Below are 18,868 nucleotides of genomic sequence, written 5' to 3'. Positions count from 1 at the left end.
GCTAAAAATGTAGATATGAAATAATATATACATAGGAAGAGTTCTCAGTATGAGGTAATAAAGAAGAGCCAAAAGGAGTTACGACCTCTAGAAAACAAGTCCTTTTCTGGTTAGACATAAAATGAGGCAGAAAAATATAAGGACATACTTGCAATCCCTTCCTCATGTCATTTCTCATTCCTGTGCTCCTTTATACTAACCAGAAGAAAATGGGGGAGTGAAGGTTGTTCACTTATTAAAAATAAATTTCCGAGGAATTGGTGTGGAGCACTTGATCAATGACACCTGTGTTTCCAGCCAAGAAAACAGAAACTATGTGAGATTTTTTTCACCATGTTTAGTCTTCAAATAGTAAAAACATAAAGCTTTATGAAAAGCCAAATAATTAAGACTCCAAATCTGTACATATTCTGCAATGAAGACCATGGAAGTGAAGGCAATATTCACAGCACTTAAGCCAAAAAAAAATCAACTGCCATTTTGGACTCCTTACATAAAATAAAAGACAGCACAGTGAAAAGTGAAATCAGCAATTGTCTTACCAACCTCAGCTGCTAACCTGAATGCTTAAAGCCCCAATATATTATTTAAAAACAAACACACACACACACACGCACACACACACACACACACACACACACAGAAGCAGGAACGTTCCTGGACTGTCTGAAGAGAAGATAAAAAAAAAGGGAAGAGCTAAGGAAGTTCCAATTTAGGAAAAACACCTTCATTGGCCTTAATATTCTAATACATGCCTTGTTAGTCTCTTGATTTGACAAGGAAGAACTCACATCACAATGCAAGAGTTAGAGCAGGGGAGCCCCAGGAGAGCACAGTCAGCCATTTTTCCCAGACAACAGCCGCCTGCCTTGACACAATCCTGCTGTGAGAGAAGAATTGGTGGTTATAACGAGATAACAGCAGGGTTTATGTATATATAAATGTTAAAACAAAGACAACCTAAGGGTAATTATGTGTTGGCTATTACCTTCTCCTTTTGAGGCAGCATCTAGAGCATTTATGTACAACATTCTCATTCATGATGTATAACCACTTTTCTTCTCAGAAAGAGAAAACCTTTTAAAAATCAGTATCCTATCCTAACTGGGCAGGAAAAAATGCACCCAGATTTTTAAAAATGTAGATGTACCATGATCACATTTCCACCATGAGGCAGCATCTCACATTCCATCTTCCACCAGCCTTAATGATGGCAATAGGACGTGGAATCAAATGCCCTTTGCTGATTAAATTGGGCAGCTAAAGGGGAGCACTGGTGAGACAGAGAACATGAGTTCAATCCCTATAATGGGGCAACTGGATTTCACTTTGTTACATTTGGGAAAAAAGATCACAATTGGAGATACTGTCATGAGATATACAAGAATGTCAAGACACAGCTTCATGACAAATAGACTTTACTTCTAAAAAGAGAGAGACACAAACAGATTGTTCAAGAGGAGATGAAAATACACAATATTGAGGTGACTGCGTGGTTCAGTTTGGTTAGGTGTCTGCCTTTGGCTCAGTTCACAATCCCAGTGTCCTGGGATCGAGCCCCACAGGGAGCCTGTTTCTCCCTCTCCCTCTGACTTTCCCCTCCACTCGTGCTCTTGCTCTCTTGCTCTCTCTCTCAAATAAATAAGTAAATCTTAAAAAAAAGAAAATAAACAATATTGGTGTGTGAAAGCAAATCCAGCCCACCAAACCTGATTGTCAGAAAGAAAATAAGTCAAACTCCCTTGTCCTGAGGATGGGTCATTGGGTATATCATTTCTAAGAAAAGCAGGTCCAAGACATTGTCAGTGAATGTGGTTAATCCCCTTCTCATGGCTGTTGTCTTTTTTTTTTTTTCCTGAATTCTTGATTTAGACCCACCCTGGATGAGGCCCTGCAGTGGCGTGACTCCTTGGACAAGCTCCTGCAGAACAACTGTAAGTTGGAATTGTCTTTTGTAAAAGGTCAGGGGAGGGAGAGAGGCAAAAAAATCACCTTTGTATTACCTGTGTCCTTCTTCTCCAATTTTGACATTTCTTCAGTTTTTCAAAGTGATCTCAGCAAGGGAAGAATGCCAAGGGGGGGTGGTTATCCAGCTCACAAAAAGAGGAAGGTCTACTACACTGGAAGAGAATGTGAAAATAAACTGTCCTGAGGACTCAGGATTGCACATTGTTTTCCCATCTGTCCTACTTACTCATGTGGCTTGACCTGGGTGCTTCTTAATGTTTTCATCAGTAAAAGAGAGATACTGCCTTTTCCAGCTTAGCCTCCTAATGGCTTGACAAGGATTGGCTAGAGCCATGTGCAGATCACTGGATTAGGAAGCACAGTGGGGTAGTATGTCCCAGTCCAAGCTGCTATTAACTGTTTTTGTGGCCCGATATGGGTTGTTCTCTCCCCCAGCCTTGGTTTCCTCTTCTGGTGCTTGACTTTATATCTTTATTCAAGACACAACAAAATGCCAGAAAGAACCCATTTCCAAGCTAATACCAATACACCTGAGCACTACTTACCTGTCCCCTAATGCAAATCCTTACCGATTCCCAAGGCCTATGGTTTCAAGTTCAAGTTTCCAATGTTTAAGATGCTCCACAATAACTAGATGGTTGGTCTGCAGTCACACTGAAGCATTCTCCCCTCCCTTGGGAATTTCTGCATGCAATCCCTTTGGTTGGAATACTTTGTATTCATATCTCTATCTGTTGAAATTCTTCCTCTCCTATAAAAGTGAATCTAAATACTAAATGCCTAGTCTTCCTTGGCCATCCAGAATGATCTCCCTCTGAGCTTCCAGAGCCTTTGTCTGCACAACTTTTCTCCTGCTTAATACTTGCTACCATGTACTTTTTCATAGGTGTCTTCCTCCTATGATAGATTATAAACTCAGTGACTCAATCTTTTGATCTGAATAATATCCCAATAAGAAGTACACAATATAGGGAGAATAAATTTGTCGAATAGTTCATTTTAAGAATATGATTCAATTTAAGATACTCAACCCACATTTCTCCATCTTCACCCCAAGAATGGCATATGAAACTTTGTTAGATACTTTGCAAAAATAAGGATTTAAAAAATATTTATCACAGGAGAATCATGATCAGTAGGCCCAGAGTAGATAACAAAGAACATATGTTGAATTATATATGAAAGTTTTTTTATTTGTCTTGTTTTTGGTAGGGAAGCTTCTGTTTAGAATCATTATTTTATATTTGGAGGCAGAACAGCCAAACCTCGACTTCATAACTTTCTTAATCTTATCTACTTTTGATTCTCTTTTTATTGTTTGTGCTAAACAAAATACCCTGCCCTGACACATACAAGGTGTTCAGTAAATGTTTGTTGACTTAATGTGTGAATGAATGAATTCATTCATTCATTTGCTGGACCCAGAAATCCCATGAGCTCAACCAAGAGAAAAAAATATATGTTTATCAATTGACTTATTTCTTGTCTTACACAATGGTTTTGGGGCCAATTGCAACCTGACAGATGGTATATTGATACATTATGAATCCTAAGTCTCCTGGGTATAGGTATATCTTGCTATGGTCAAGAAATCCTGAGAATTAGCAGAATTATTTTCATGTTTGCAAAACCGCTAAGGAGAAGGATATATATTTGTGTGCCCATATACAATCCTTTTCAGTCACACTAATCCTTTGGGCCACATGTTTATATGTTTCAGGCTTGTAGGAGACAGGGAGCTATTGGTATAAGAAAGATAGGGGTAGAAGTTAAGTCAGAGGCAGTTAGTGTTAACACCTTAGCATTTGTTGAGGGACTGAAGTCTTTCAGGTTGCAAATAAATGATTACCATGGTATGACCTTAAGGCCTGAGACTCTCACAGTAATGTTTTCTACTTCTCAGTGTGGAAAATATATATTCACGTGTGTGTTTGTGTAAATATCTGTATGTAATATTCACATTTCACTTAATCATATATATTTAAAAATTACATATGCATAGATATGTGTGTTATATAGTATGTATCTGTGTATATGTGTGTCCATAAAATCTTTTCATTAAAGATTTATTTATTTATTTTAGAGACTGAGAGAGTGTCCATATAATCTTAAGTTCTACATAATTTTCCTACTAAGTAATTAACATTTTTAAGACTTGGGCAATCGATTTCCCCGAGTGATAAATGGAAAAGAATTTGATAATCATTCAGGTCAAAATTCTTCCTTTGAAAGGGTATCTCTATATTCAAACTAGCTCAAGTGAAAAAGAGGGGTTCTGGTATGAATAGAGAAATCTCACGGAAACAAAAGAGAGCCACACCCTAAGAGAGGGGATGCCATTAGTGAATAAGATAGCCTCTTTCTCTCCAAGTCTAGTCCTCTGCTCTTACTATCTCTCTGTCTCTCTCTTCCTCTTTATTTTCCCACTTCCCTCTCTGCCTCTGCTTCTCTCTATGACTCCCTCTCTTGTTCTGTGTCTCTCTCTTACCACGTTGTCTTTGCTCTCTGCTTCTCTCTGTCTAGCTATCCCTAGAGAGGGACTAATGGAATGATTGTCACGCCCACATGATTCTACCCCGGCACCATCAACCTTCAGAAACAACGTTTGACTTATTCTCCCAAACACCAGCTATTGTGCCTCATGAATAAATTTAAGCCAAACTTCAGCAACTTGGTTCTCATGAGATGTTTTTATTTGACTCTGCTAAAACTAATGGTTTATAATCAGAAATCTCTAACATTAGCTATGATTGATGCAAAATAGGTAACAAAGAAACATTTGAGAAATCTATGCATTTGAAACACCACAATCTCTTCTTCATGTTTGATTGGATAAATGAAGTCACTTAACCTTGAGGAGTGGCACCTTAGTTAATTTATAAAGAATATTTGTAGGATATTGACTCACAATTGATAGATTTCCCAAATATTCCTTAAATCCACATTTTTCTTGAGTGGAAATGAAATCCATTGGTACCTAACCTCTTAAAAAGAGGACAATTAAGGGGCTACTCAATCTTTTCTTTTCCAGCTAACAAGATTTCTCTTATCTTTCCTCATTTAAAAAATCATTTTTAATCCTCCAGTGTATTTGACTCTGTTTTGAAAGTACGTCAATTTCTTACATTTTGTGTTCAATTCTGTAGGTGAGGCCATCTGTTTTCATTAGGTCCATGGGACAAATAACCAGTTTGTTGTTCATTAAATATAAAAACTGATCGCACATGTGAGCTTAAATAAGACAGTGACATTAAATTTCTCCACGTGACTGTCTTTAAGGGCAGAAGAGGAATGAAACACAATCTAATAGCAGCAAAGATTTTATGTGAATTCTTTTTTTCCCAGGAGCTCCAAAAGGTCAGAATATTTCCTGAGATACCCTTGAGATTTGGACTCTTCCATGGAGGATGGAAGAGCCTGGATCTAGCCTTCTCTCTCTCTCTTTTTTTCCTATCTTTGCATTCGCCTTCTGCTTCTCACTCTTTGGTTTCCAATATTCTCCCTTCTCTTTTCTGGCTCATCTTTGTTCCTCATCTTCCTGGCAGCCACAAATTTCTTTAAAGCAATAATGATAATAATATAAGCAAGAGTTTCTGTGTATTATTCACCATGTACCAGGCACTGTCCAAAGCACTTTGCATGTATTGGTTTATTTAATGAGTATAATAATTTTAGGACGTGGGTACAATAACAATTTCCATTTTTCAGAAAAGCAAACAGAGGTTAGGTAACTTGCTTAGGAAACAAAACATTAGAGTGGTAGCAGAAAATTTATTTTTCTTCTAAGTTTGTGTTCTTCGGTTCTGTGACTTGGAAGCAAATGCTTCCCTTAATGGGCCTTATTTAGTTCATCACGAATCTATTAAATGTTAAGCACAGGGGTACCTGGGTGGCTCAGTTGGTTAAATGTCCGACTCTTGATTTCAGTTCAGGTCATGATCTCAGGGTCATGAGCCCCGCATTGGGCTCCACGCTGAGCGTGGAGCCTGTTTGAGATTCTGTCTCTCTCTCTCCCTCTCCCCCTCCCATTGCCCCCCTCTACCCACTCATACTCACTCTCTTTCTCTCTTAAAAAAAAAAAAACATTAGGACAGATTTAGGCTAGGAGGTGGGATATGAAAGAGAGGCAAAAGTAAATGAAACTCAAACCTTGAACTCAAAGAATTCACAGCCTCTTGGAGAAGACCAGCATGTAAGCAAGAGTTGTAACAAAAGAACAAAGTGAGCTCTTCCCTCATGATAATAAAAATCTTCAAGAGCAAGTGGAGGGTAGTATACCTCCCATATGAGGCAACATTTGAGTTGGGTTTTAGATGGTGATAAAGATTAATTTTAAATTAGGCATGAAGAGTAACGATGAAAGCCAGTACTTACTGAGTGAGCTATCATGTTCAATACCATACAAGAGCTTTACATGAATTACTGAATCCTTACAACAACCTTATCAGGTGGGTTCCATGATTATATCCATTCAACGAATGAAGCAACAGAGGCTCAGAAAGGGTGAAAAACTTGCCCGAGTTACTGTAGTTATGTGTTGTGCCAAGATCCACCCCAGGCAGCCTTGACTCCAGAGCCCATGCTCTGAACCAGTAAGTTATGTCCATTCATTAAATTTTACTATCTTTCCTCTAGGAGAAGGGATTTATTCTAATCCCGTTTTCAATATTTTTATTATACTAAACTGACTTGGCTTTGTCTAACCCTCTTTTTATTTTCATAGGAAAATATAGCTGGCTTCATTTTGTTCTTTGGTAGGACTGCTACGCTATTTTGCTTGGATGTCAAAAGTGACACCATTCATTAGAGCCAGCTCTGGGACTATAATTTGGGCCACAACCCAGACTACTGCCACAAGACCAGAGGTCAGGTGGGCTTCCTCTGCTGCCTCGGTAGTATACACCTGGAGAGATGTGTTGACAAGTATCCTGAGGCTCTGCCCAGGCTCAGCAGGGAAGAATGAGGGGTTTTATAGGGATGTGTGCTGGGGGCTCAACTGGGGAGTGGAGTGGGATGGCAGTGGTGTGGGCCAGAGAAGATGTGTGTGTTCTTTGCAGAATAAAGACCTTCCTCCTGGAGTCGATTTGGCTGTGACCCAAGAGGACTTCCTCAGGGGTTATGGGAATTGAACAGCGAGTATTGGGGAATGGACCAATAGAAACTCAGAGGCTAAGGAGGAGAAGGTATCTGGAGAGTGACTTGTGAGTCCTACTAAGGGGCCATCCAGCGAATTCTCAAAAGCCAGTTGAGAGAGAGAATAGCTTTAAGCATCTCCTAGACCAATAGAGTATAAAGCCATTATATGAGTCTCTGTTCAAAATGTGTGCACTGATAAAAAATCTTGAAATAATATTGTGGAATTCAATGAGAGTGATAAAGCCAGTACCCAGGAAATGGACTTACTTCACTGTAAAGTTATTTTCCAAGCCCCCCCCCGCCCCCACCCACCCCAGATGCCTGGTAAATGTTAACATTGTTCTGGCGTCCTGGCATGTGTCCTCAGGTCATAAATAACAATACTTGGGAGGACTGGGATTTTATCTGTACCTTTAGATGTGGAATGGGTGATTCAGAGTGACTGATGGGTTGTGGGGACGTGGGCCAGATGAGAGTAAATTGGCCACAGACTTATTCTGTGAAGTTATAGTTTCCTCCATGGTTTTGTGTGGATTCTCATAAGACTTCATTCCTGCTGTTATTTTCAGGCAGCAAAAAGTGCCTGGGCATCTTTCCATTGCCACAGAGACAATCTGACTCCTTTTGTTTAAGACACTGAAAACTTTAACCATAACAGAGATCTAGGCCTTCTTTTAGCATATATATTGACTCCCGTGTCACTAAATTGTAACAAATGGTGCTAGAAATATAGTAAAATCCTTAGTTAAAAAAAAATATATATATATATATGGGCAGGGAGAGAGGGAAAACACACCTGATTTTATCCAGGCACATGTTATCAAACAGTTTTATAGTAATTCTGCTAGCTAGGTTTCTAGAGCAAATTGTTTATCATGCCTACCATTGCCCCCAGATGTATTTTTAGATGTTAATCAATAAAAAAAAAATTTTTAGGTGAAGTACAAAAAGAGGGGATTAAAATGCAAAGTGTTTTGTTTGCAGCCAGAAATTGCTGGTGATCTAACCCAAGTTAATTATCACCTACCCATTCTGTTTCTTTAGAATTGAATGTGGTTGCAGGGGACTGTGAGGGGCAAGCAGACAATAAAAATGTATTGAAGGTAAACCGAAAAAAAAAAAAAAGACAACCCTAGATGCTGTATGTGTGCCATATGAAATCCATGCGTCCGGTGAGGATGAATGAATGGAAGCTGAGAGTCTTTTAAAAGCAGTACAGAGAAATAGTTGAGGGAAAGGCCAGTTGACTGAAATGAGGTCAAAGGAAATGAATTCAGTTCATGTATGTATTCCCCAAAGAGAATGAATGGCAAACAAGTGCTTCCTGATGGGGATCAAGTTAGAGCAACCCTGGACCCCGATGTACTTACTGGTGACAGTCATCCTGGTTCTGCCCCAGGAGGCAAAGTGACATGGAGAGCGGACCAGTGGTTGTAACAGTCTGCAAAACTGGAATTCTTCTCCCCTCCCTTCAGAAATCTACTTTCCTTAGATAGTAAGTGGACATGGGCTCTCTCAACAGATAGGCATTTGTTGGACTTTGGGCTTAAAAAACATATATACCTAGTTTTAAAAACAAGGAGAACATTGAACATACAGAGTGATTTTTCCTTTATTCCTGTCCAGTGCCTTCCTAGATCTTTACCTTGCCTTCTACTCATCTCTCACTGTGGAGATTAAGAAAGACAAAGAAACGCAGGGATCAGACCCAAGAACCCCTAATACACATATTTCTGTATAGACTTATGTATAATATATATTACATGTATGTAAACATATTTTAAAGTAAGCTGAAGTCTGCATGAGCCACAGCACACTGAAAACACAATCACAATCGTTGTAATTGTGTTAAATTTAGTATGTTTTAAAAACTGACCTATGATTGATGGGCAGAGTAAACTCCTCGGCCGCCTGGTAACTTCATTGGGTCCTCTCCCACCCATCCTCACATCTCAAACTGAATGTCCCTTTCTCACGGGGCCTTCCTTAAACTTAAAATGAGCTTAAGACCCTTCTGTTACACTGTGACTATCTTTCATATGGTTTTTCTTTTGTTGTGTCAATGTTTTTTGTGTTTCTTCGTCTTCTTTCTACCTTCCCTGGAATCCATAAGCTCCATTAGGGCAGGAACCATGATGACTTTACTTACCATACTATCATAGTGCCTGGAACATAATATCTGCTCGAAAATCATCTGTAGGAGAAAAAAAAGAAAAGGGCTGTAAGTCATTTGCATGTGATAATCAACATCAGTATTACACTGCCAAACCAAGTTTCAAGTGTATTTTTCTCTTTTTGGTAACTGATAAGTATCCAGATGGTATTCGTGTTCATAGTATTCTTTGATGCTGTATACAGGTAACACTTCCATCCCCAAATACATACTGCCTGGATTTGAATTCCGGCCCTGCCACTTTTACCAGCTGGTTAACTAAGGGCATAGTACTTGACTTCTCTTATCTCCTTTGTAAAATAGGACATTAATAGCACCTGTCTCATAGATCTATAATGAGAGCAAATAAGCTAACACTTGTAAGGTTCTTATGTAAGTGACAGAAATACATAATAAACGAGCGGAGGCTATACAACAAGATACAGTTTTGTAAACAAGCAAGCAAATGCATAATAAGTGTATGATATATTTTAGATAAATTCATAATACATGTATGTATGTATGCAGGACGTATGTATTTATCCGTCCAACCAAACTTTCCCCTCGCTAGATGGACTTGCCAGCTTCAAAAGTTTCCTGAAGTCTGAATTCAGTGAAGAAAACCTTGAGTTCTGGCTTGCCTGTGAGGACTACAAGAAGATCAAGTCCCCTGCCAAGATGGTTGAGAAGGCAAAGAAAATTTATGAAGAATTCATCCAAACAGAGGCTCCTAAAGAGGTAGGTGTTGATGGGTAGGTGGGTGAGTGTGGCCACCGTTCTCTGAGCTGGGCAGCAGAGAGGAAAGGACCTGGGCTCCTGGCACATCATAAACAGTCAGGTGAATGGACACAGACATCCCGATCCCAGGCCTTCCTCCACGTGTGGCTTCGGACGGGTCCCTAATTAAAATTCTCCCATCCTCGGTCCCCTTCGCTGAAAACATCTCACATACATACATGTGTGTGTACCCAGAGCATTTTAAAACTGCAGCTGTTGGGCAGCTTGCCCGAGCCCTTCTCAGCCGCCTTCTTCTCGTTCAGCTGGGGCAGGGACGTGGCGTTCGTCACGAACAGAGCCGGGTCCCGCAGGGAGCCCAGCATGTACGGGGTGGGTGTCCGTGCATGTCTGTCCCTCCTCCCACCCCATAGCTACTAACAATTGAAGGCAGCCAGTGTAGAAAATTTCTGGAAAATGATTTTTTTTAAAAAATAATATATCATTCCTATGGAGGGATAAAAAGCTTTTTTGACTGGATTACTGCCCCCCCCATACACACACACACACACACACACACACACACACACATACACACTACTTCCTCTTCCTTCAGGCCTTTTCTGCCAGCAGGACCCCCTCCCGCACTTCTGAGGGCCCCCGAGGGTAGAGTTGCCAGATTTAGCAACAGAACAAAACTAGAATGCTGAGATAAATTAGAATGTCAGGCATACAGAGGATAATTTTTTAGTATAAGTAGGCCCTGTGCCACGTTTGGAACATACTTACACTAAAAAAAAGTGATTGTTTTTTTTTTTGAAATTCGAATTTCACTCTGGCCCTTATAACCCTGCCCCAGGGGATGGAGCGGGAGCTTGGGTGTGTGGCCCAGGGTTAACGGATGATGATTTTCCCATCCTGGAATAAGCTAACCCACCTTCTCCTGCCCCCTTGTAGCCAGTGTGGGGAGGGGACAGACCACAGGACCCAGGCCGGGGCCGGCCGGCGGGCGTAGCTGCTCTAGCCGGCCGTGTTTTGTCAGAACCTGATCCAGACGCTAACTTAGCTCCTGATTGCGGTGCCCCATCTGTGCTGTTTGTAGTAGCGCGGCTCCCGCTCGGGGAGGGATGAGAAGGGGCCGTGCAGCCCCAGCCAGCTACTCTTGAAACCCATGCACCCCAGTGGGCAGTTCCAGATTCTAAACCGTATATTTTTTTCATGGTATTGTTAAAACAGTGAGGAAACATTAAAAAAAAAAAAAACCTGCAGCTGTTATTACTTTAAAAATTCTCCAAGTCTTGCATTTTGACCGAAAAATTTACCAGTTCAGGTTGACGCGTAGCAGATGGACCCACATGACACAGTTGCCCAGGCAAGTAGCAATCTCAATTTTCTGTCTGAACATTCACCTCAGCCTCTTCACAGCAGGAACTGGTAGAGAAACACAGTGGCAAAAACTGGAACTAAGATTTTGAAAAGAGAAATGGCCATGCATAGTTCAATACACAGATAATTTGCACACTGCAAATTGTCATTTGATCATATCTAAAAGTAATGCAATAATATTTTCCTGGCTCAGTAAACAGATGAATATTTATCAGAATGATTCATTAGAAGAGGTCTATGCACATAAAAGTAATAGATAAATAGCAGTTATTAGTTGCTGGATACAATGTGTTAGAGTTTTTAAAGACATCCCTTCCTTTTTATTTTAAGACTTATTTATTTATTTGAGGGGGCAGGACAGGCAGAGGGAGAAGGAGAGAGGACCTCAAGCGGACTCCCAACTGAGTGTGGAGCCAGACATGGGGCTCAGTCTCAGGACCCTGACATCATGACCTGAGCCAAAACCAAAAGTCGGTTGCTCGGAGCCACCCAGGTGCCCCAAGACATCCCTTCTTTTAAACATTAAGATTAAGAAAGAGCTTTATACTTCTATGATGTTCAACCATTCTGAGTAGAATTGCCTACCTAGCTCAGTATATACTCAGTGTAAGAGAAGGAAGCAGCATTGCTTTAGTGTGGCAGGAAGAGGAGCAGAATGGGAACAGAGAAACGTACATCACGGCCTGTCCCTCCTGAGTGTTAGTGGGCATGTAACTTGACCTCATTAGGCTCAGAGTCTTCACATGCAGAGGCAGGCCCTGGACGTCAGCTCTGAGGCTGTTCTGTGTCGTCTTCCCCCATGCCTGCAGAAAGCACTCCAGCCCCTCTCACCATGGAAAATCTCACCACAGTCTGAACTCCTCCATCCCGGACCTTGGAGCACAGCTCATGCCCCCTATCCAGCCCATTCTGGCCTGGCACTCCCCCATCAGGCTTTTGTCCCTGACTCTGCCTACAACCACACCAACATCCTCTGAGCCCAGATGGTTTTTCTCAGCACCAAGGACCTCTAGAAGCCCAGGAGAGACCTGGAACATTCTCCAGTGTTCCAATTCAGAACCACAGGCCAATTTGGATTCTGTTTCTTTCTCTTTTACAGCCAGATAGCTTAAGGGTCCTTAAAGCATACAAGATGATAAACAGTGATTTCTCTCAAATCACACTCAGGCACGCCCATGGAGGCTGTACACTGCACAACTCCAAGGGACCATTCACATAGACCCTAAAATGAACAGTGTCCCCAGGACTTGTGCAGTGTGTCTGCACTGCACTCAGGACATAAAACCCACAATGCCTTCCAACACTGCAGTCTACTGGTTAAAAGCTACATTGCTAAGTTTTTGAATCCTCTCTCTAATACTTCCGACCTTGAGCAAATCACATAACATTCTGCTCCTCGGTTGTAAGACATAGATGTCAGAGCTATGAGGTTAAATGGGTTCACCAGCATGGAGCCTGTTAAAGTAACATTCCCAGCAAGGAGCCTGCACAGACGAAGCACTCAATAAACATTAACTGCCATTCTTATTGCTATTCTGTCAAAAGCACAGTTTCCTGGTTTGTTTCAGGAAAGACCAAGTTTCCTTGCTTCTCTGGAGTCATGCACAAGATCCTCGGTCCCAGACAGGATTCCTTTCTCCTCTTCACTCTCTCCATCAGGCATGAAAGCAAACGCTGGGGAAGGAAAGTTGAGAGATTAGGCATCAGGACACTGGATCCAAATTCTGAGTCTTGGATGCAAATAAACGTCTTAACTCTGTGACCTTGAGAAAGCCGCTGAAGCTATACACACACACACACACACACACACACACGCACACACACACACATATGTATTCATAGGGTTGTCGTGAGGATTAGGTACAGTATGCACATATGCATGTACTAGCTGCCGGTGGAGGGTCTCACACCTGGTGAGTGTCTAACACCGCTTGGATCTTCATCTGATTCGTGCATGTATTAAAGTGTCACTTGCCTTACCCCATTGCCTATAAAACAGAAATGATGTTTCTCACTTTTTATTACCCTCTGCCCCTCATGTGTTTTACTGGCAACAAATTCTACTTCCCTCCCCACCCGTCATCAAATCCTGCAACCTGAGCTGACTCATGACCCTGTTTCCTGGCCCACAGGTGAATATTGATCACTTCACAAAGGACATCACCATGAAGAACCTGGTGGAACCTTCCCTGAGCAGCTTTGATGTGGCCCAGAAGAGAATTTATGCCCTGATGGAAAAGGATTCACTGCCTCGCTTTGTGCGCTCTGAGTTTTACCAGGAATTAATCAAGTAGTAATTCAGTTGGGCTATGAGAATCACCCTGTGAGTTACTTCTTTAATAATGCTACATTTTCCAGCAACCTGCATACTTTCCCATAGCAGCTTCGTTCAAAGATAAACAAACAGGGAAAAATCCCAGGGAGTGTTGCTTACTTCTTGTGCAGCACTTTGTTTTGGATGTTTATATGGTCTGAATGCCTTCCTTTCCCGGGGTTCTTCTTCATGTCCCATTCTTAATTAAGTTCTATTCAGTGTATTCTTGTCAAAGCTAATCAGAATCACAGAAAAATTCTGCTGAAGGCAAGCAAATATAAGACAAGAATATGATATCATTGAATGTGGGTCCATTTGGTTTGGGTAATGAATCTCCACCTAAACTGGTCTGAAAAGAATGTGGACGTAGAAAGACCAATTTCAAGTGAGATTAATTGATCTCATTTGTTGTTTTAATTCTGATCCAGGGGCAATCACCCCTCTATTTCTGACTCTGGTTAGTAAAAGATAAAATGAATTTTATGAGGCAGCCATTATTTGATTTTTTAAAGCAAATACATTATGTAAAATATCAATTTTCCCTCTAGAGCGTCTTTGTGTTGGCTGGAGATCATTAACAAGAGATATAACCATGAATGTTACAAAATAGATCTGAACACAATCCATATTGATTCTTTCCTTATACCTCTCTCATATTCCCCTCTACCCAGTTACCATATTCTGTATTAAATCAATGACCTGGCAATGGAGTATTTAATAAATGTATATATGCCTCTAGTGTTTAGGCCCAATGTTTCAATTTTCAAATAATTTTAAATCCATGTGAGTAGAAAATTCCAAAATTTTCAACTCCATTCATGTCAAATAAAACAGATGCTGTCCGGCACAACGTCCCTTACCTCAATATCAGGAGAACTATACGCTAAAATGGAAAGATTCTGTCAAGTCTAAAATGGTTAATTACCCTATGATGCCATCTGTTTGTTTAGGAAATGATTATTATCTTCAAAATACCAAATTATCTTTAGAAAAATTAATTTGACTACATGTGGACGCTTTCTAAGTAAGACAGAGTTACAAAGAACCCCGCATTTTGCAAAATAATGTGACTTTTTTCTTTAGCAACCCCATCTTGCCTCTTTGTTTTGCTCCCTGTGTTAATGGATCGTATTTACCCTCAAAGTGCGCATTTATGTCCCAACGTCCCGCGCAAGCAGCTAACTGATAGGCCGTGGTATATTTTAGTAGCTTTAACCTTTTAATTATGTCTCTCATTATTATAAGTCTTGCTAGATTTCTTTTTCTTATCTTTAGTAGATTTGATTAAGTAGTGATTTACATAATTTAGTAATAAGGAGAAGCAAGCTAACCATGTACAAGGCTAACCAAGATGAGGCTGTTGAGTTAATTTTGGAAGAAAGTATCTGTGAAAGGATGAATAAAACTCTGGAATGTTGAAGGAGAAGATCACATTGTTTAGTTTTATATTTCCTTCTTTCACATTCCTTTCTCCTCCACACACTACTAATTTTTCATGTTTATGGCCCATTTATTCAGTTGTTTCTTAAGAATACTGAAAGCGAAGCAACCATGTTACTGTAGTCTTTAGGCGAATGCTGGTTGTGTTGGTTGGCTCTTCTCTGAGTTTGCTCTTTCGAAGGACAGCATGCCCTTCTGCATACTTGGCTATTTCACATTCTGAGACTGGGTTGGAGTGAGTGGGTCCACTGCCAACAGTTGCCAGTGTGTTAAGAGTCCATTCATAGTTGGAAATATTGCTCACTTCAGAGACACTGGTCACCAAGCAGTCGACAGCTAGGCCAAATCAACACCATGAGCATTGAGAAGTCCTCCCCGCGTGCATTTGTGTAGGAATGACACACAACTCAGAGCAGAACTTCCTGGCACCACCTTGCTCAGCATATGTCTACACTGCCCAAATCAGTAACAAATCTCCAGCCATTTACTTTCTCATGCAGCTAGAAATGTTAAGAACCCAAGGATCTAGGGGAGTTATTGTTCTTGGATGCCAAACCTTTTTTAAGCATAATGTTAATTGAATTGAAAATTCAAAACTTTTTATTCACATGATTTCAAAGAGTCAAATGTTTGAAAATGCCCAGAGAATGTAGTAGATATTATGGAGCTCACCCAGATGGTTGACGTTACACAGACCCAGATCAACTGTATTCACGAACTGACTACACACCCTATGTCAGCAGGTAGGACTTGTGAGTGGAGGGTAAGGAGGACCTTCCCCTTTTCATAGGCTGAACTCAGGAGATAAAGGGCAGGAAAAGCACCACCATGAGGGCTGTGCAGTGAAGGAAAAAAAAAGAATGAATGCTTTCCAGTCAAATGATGCCATGTAATATATATATATCTGTATATATGATTCTAAATTTATAGTTTACACACACATTAGAAACCATTCTAACACATGAACTGATAAAATTAAAAGGGATACAAGCATCACAACCCAAAATGAGAAAGCAAACATATCAAAATTGCCCAAAAAACGTCCTTTCAAATCATTTTTAAAGTGTTTTTAAACTTAGGAAAAAAGAAAAAGAAAGAAAGAAAGAAAGAAGAAAACAGTGTTATGGGAAGTTTCCATGGCAACACAAAGAAAATAACATTCTTTTAGTTCTGGGAAATTAGAAAAACTGGGATGGTCTTTCCAGGAAAAAAAGAAATGTGTAACATCTCTTTATCACTCCCTCTTCCTCCCCCACCTCCCTCCCCACTTTGTCTTGAGTAAATTGCTGGGAAAGCAAGAAACTTAATGCAAGAGTCCTGTGGTGCTCAGTGCTTTCATTTCCCTCCCTCCTGGAAATGGAACTACAGTCGTAAGTGATCTGGGATGTAGAGAGGTAGCGGAGCCAAACTGTGGTCGATGGGAAGAGGAGTATACACTTCTCACTCTGGAAAGAAACCCAAGATGAGGCCAGGGAAAGGCCCACAACCTAAGATTTTCTGCCTGGGTTTGATACAGTTCGGGGTTGGCGTCAGTTTAGGGTCCAAACTGGACCAGATTAAAGAGTTAGATTGTTGATTCTAGAGGAAATTAAAAGGCTGTGTTTATCTACCAAAGCAGTGCTTGTTCACATGAACACACACACACACACACACACACACACACACACACACACACACACATTCCTTCTCCCAGATAGACCTTCTGAGATGGAGAACTGAGGCCTTTCAGTCCCTTTGCTTTCGCATCAATAACATCAAATATATGGAAACGTTTTGCTCCCTTTGCCTCAGGAACTCTAATTCTCTATCATATAAATTATACTATCAGTAGAGTTCAGTTTTTATTGCATAATGAGAAAAACTTGGTGAAAGAGATTGTTTTCATTTTTACCCTATACAAATCCATGGATTTGCTCGGTTGATGGGTTCTCTCTCTAGACTCCATTTCAGTAGTATGGGGTTATTAATTGTCTCCCAAAGAATAATAGCTGTTCAGAAGTTTCAGTAAAAACTTGACCATCACCAAATCAATGGATACACTCAGAAGTATCCCCTGCCAGGGCTTTGTCAAATTATCTGTTCCATCACAGATTTGATCATGAAAATTATTTAAAAGGCTATCTGTATGTTAGCAGCCCATTCTCCCTGTTTCCTGGGACTTTAGCAAGTTTGGGAGATAAAGGCTCAGGGGAAGAAAGAGGAGGGAGGAGGGAAGGGTACTGGTAAAGAAGGGAGTGCCAGACCTATGAAGTTAATCTACTTACTAGGAAACATTTAAGAACAGCTCCCCTTGACTGAAAATCCAACCACTTCTTGCTGTCATCACTACGATTTGCAAACAAGGCATTCCTTGACTCACAATGCAGCTAGATGAAGAACTTCATTTTCAAATCCTAGAGAGTCTTGATTAGAAGGAAGAAGAGATGTAGAGGATCTGCTTTCCCCACTTGGCTCACCTGTGCAGGGGAGCAGAGAGTGGAGAACTGAGTTTCCAACATCCAAACGTCTAAACCTAAGAGCCAGGGAACTCTATGTAGGTTCTGGACATGAGGTCTTCCTGCATCTCAGTATATCCTGACTGACTTGTCATTAGACCTCTCTGGTTTTCTGGTCTCCATTCTATTAGACAAGTATGTATGTAGCACTTGCTTGGGAGGAGGCTCTTCAGGTAACAATTTAGCAACTGCTGCTTGGGTTCAACATATTTTTGCCCAAATAGGGCATGTGGCAAACCAGAGCAATTGATATCCAAGGAAAGGCCTTCCCCAGTATCAGTGAACCATCGTGGAACTGAAAAGATCAACTCTTCCAACAGAAGACACATTTGCAGCTTTGAATGGAAACTCAGAGCAGAGAGTGAAGGAAAAAAATGTCTTGGGAATATTATCCTCACCTCACAGTTTAATAATAATCTTCTTATCTCATTTTTCTAGTAGAGAAGCTACACATCAAGCTTATTCAAATCCAGTTTAAGAAGCCTTTTGCAAGGTACTTGTTTTCTCACCTAAGGTATTTTCCCTCCCCACCTCACCCCTATACCCCCCTTCCTCTCTTCCCCCTGCAAGAGGAAACATTTAAAACAGCAGAGTCTAATCACAATTATGTCATAATGGATACATTAAAAGCATTTAACTTCCTGTCTAAGGAAATGTATAAGCTAAGGCATAGGCAAAACAACGGGAAATGCTGAGAAATTTTCCAATGGAGAGAAGTAATCCAGATCATATTTTGCTAAAAGTTCTTTTTATGTCATATGGTATCAGGATTTGGGAAAACTAATTTTTTTTTTAAATGCTGGAAACTGCATCTTCAGGAAATACGTCCCAGAGACAGGAGTAGAAACGAAAGGTTGAAAATCCATCTGTCAGCATTTATCCCGGAAGTTTTTCATTTAGAAACAATTGTGTTTATCTTCTGATTTTGCAGTCAATATGTTGTGTACTATGTGACTCATGCTTCTTGGTAAATAAAGCACCAAACATGTATCTGTAACCATGATCATGTATATTGTATTAAATATATATCTGTATCACAACCTCTGTGAGTCCTTCTTAACTCCCGAACGTGCTTGATATGAAACTATGCCTTAAGATAGGCTTTCTTGCTCACTATGCTCCTTACACCATGTGAGCCCTAAATCAATTGGGATGATCCTTATCCAATAAGCATCAATTATACAATAGCCCGACAGCAAAACTCAGAAAGGGAGATACAAAGTGCCCCAGACTCATACACTCTGTTGACTACTTTCCCTTGGA

General features: G+C 40.5%; 1 protein-coding gene across 3 annotated transcripts in view; it reads left to right on the top strand.

The window, feature by feature from the left end:
* Nucleotides 1-18,645, top strand: part of RGS5 (regulator of G protein signaling 5) — a 48,759-nt gene extending 30,114 nt beyond the window's left edge. Inside the window, exons 3-6 of one of the 3 annotated variants that reach the window (XM_073884053.1) lie at nucleotides 1,873-1,934; nucleotides 9,828-9,994; nucleotides 13,489-13,679; nucleotides 18,047-18,645. In XM_073884053.1, the coding sequence (XP_073740154.1) occupies nucleotides 1,873-1,934; nucleotides 9,828-9,994; nucleotides 13,489-13,650 (391 nt within the window). In that variant the 3' untranslated portion in view covers nucleotides 13,651-13,679; nucleotides 18,047-18,645. Of the gene's footprint in view, nucleotides 1-1,872; nucleotides 1,935-9,827; nucleotides 9,995-13,488 lie in introns of all 3 variants that reach the window. The other 2 variants (XM_073884052.1, XM_025892097.2) reach the window with 2 other exon arrangements.
* The last annotated feature ends 223 nt before the right edge of the window (nucleotides 18,646-18,868 follow it).

This window comes from Callorhinus ursinus, unplaced genomic scaffold, assembly GCF_003265705.2.
Source record: "Callorhinus ursinus isolate GAN/ISIS: 27379988/994484 unplaced genomic scaffold, GSC_fseal_2.0 scaffold54, whole genome shotgun sequence".
In the NCBI taxonomy this organism is placed as follows: Eukaryota; Metazoa; Chordata; class Mammalia; order Carnivora; family Otariidae; genus Callorhinus; species Callorhinus ursinus.
Note: the sequence above shows the minus strand (reverse complement) of the source record. Positions and strands in the feature narration are given on the sequence as shown.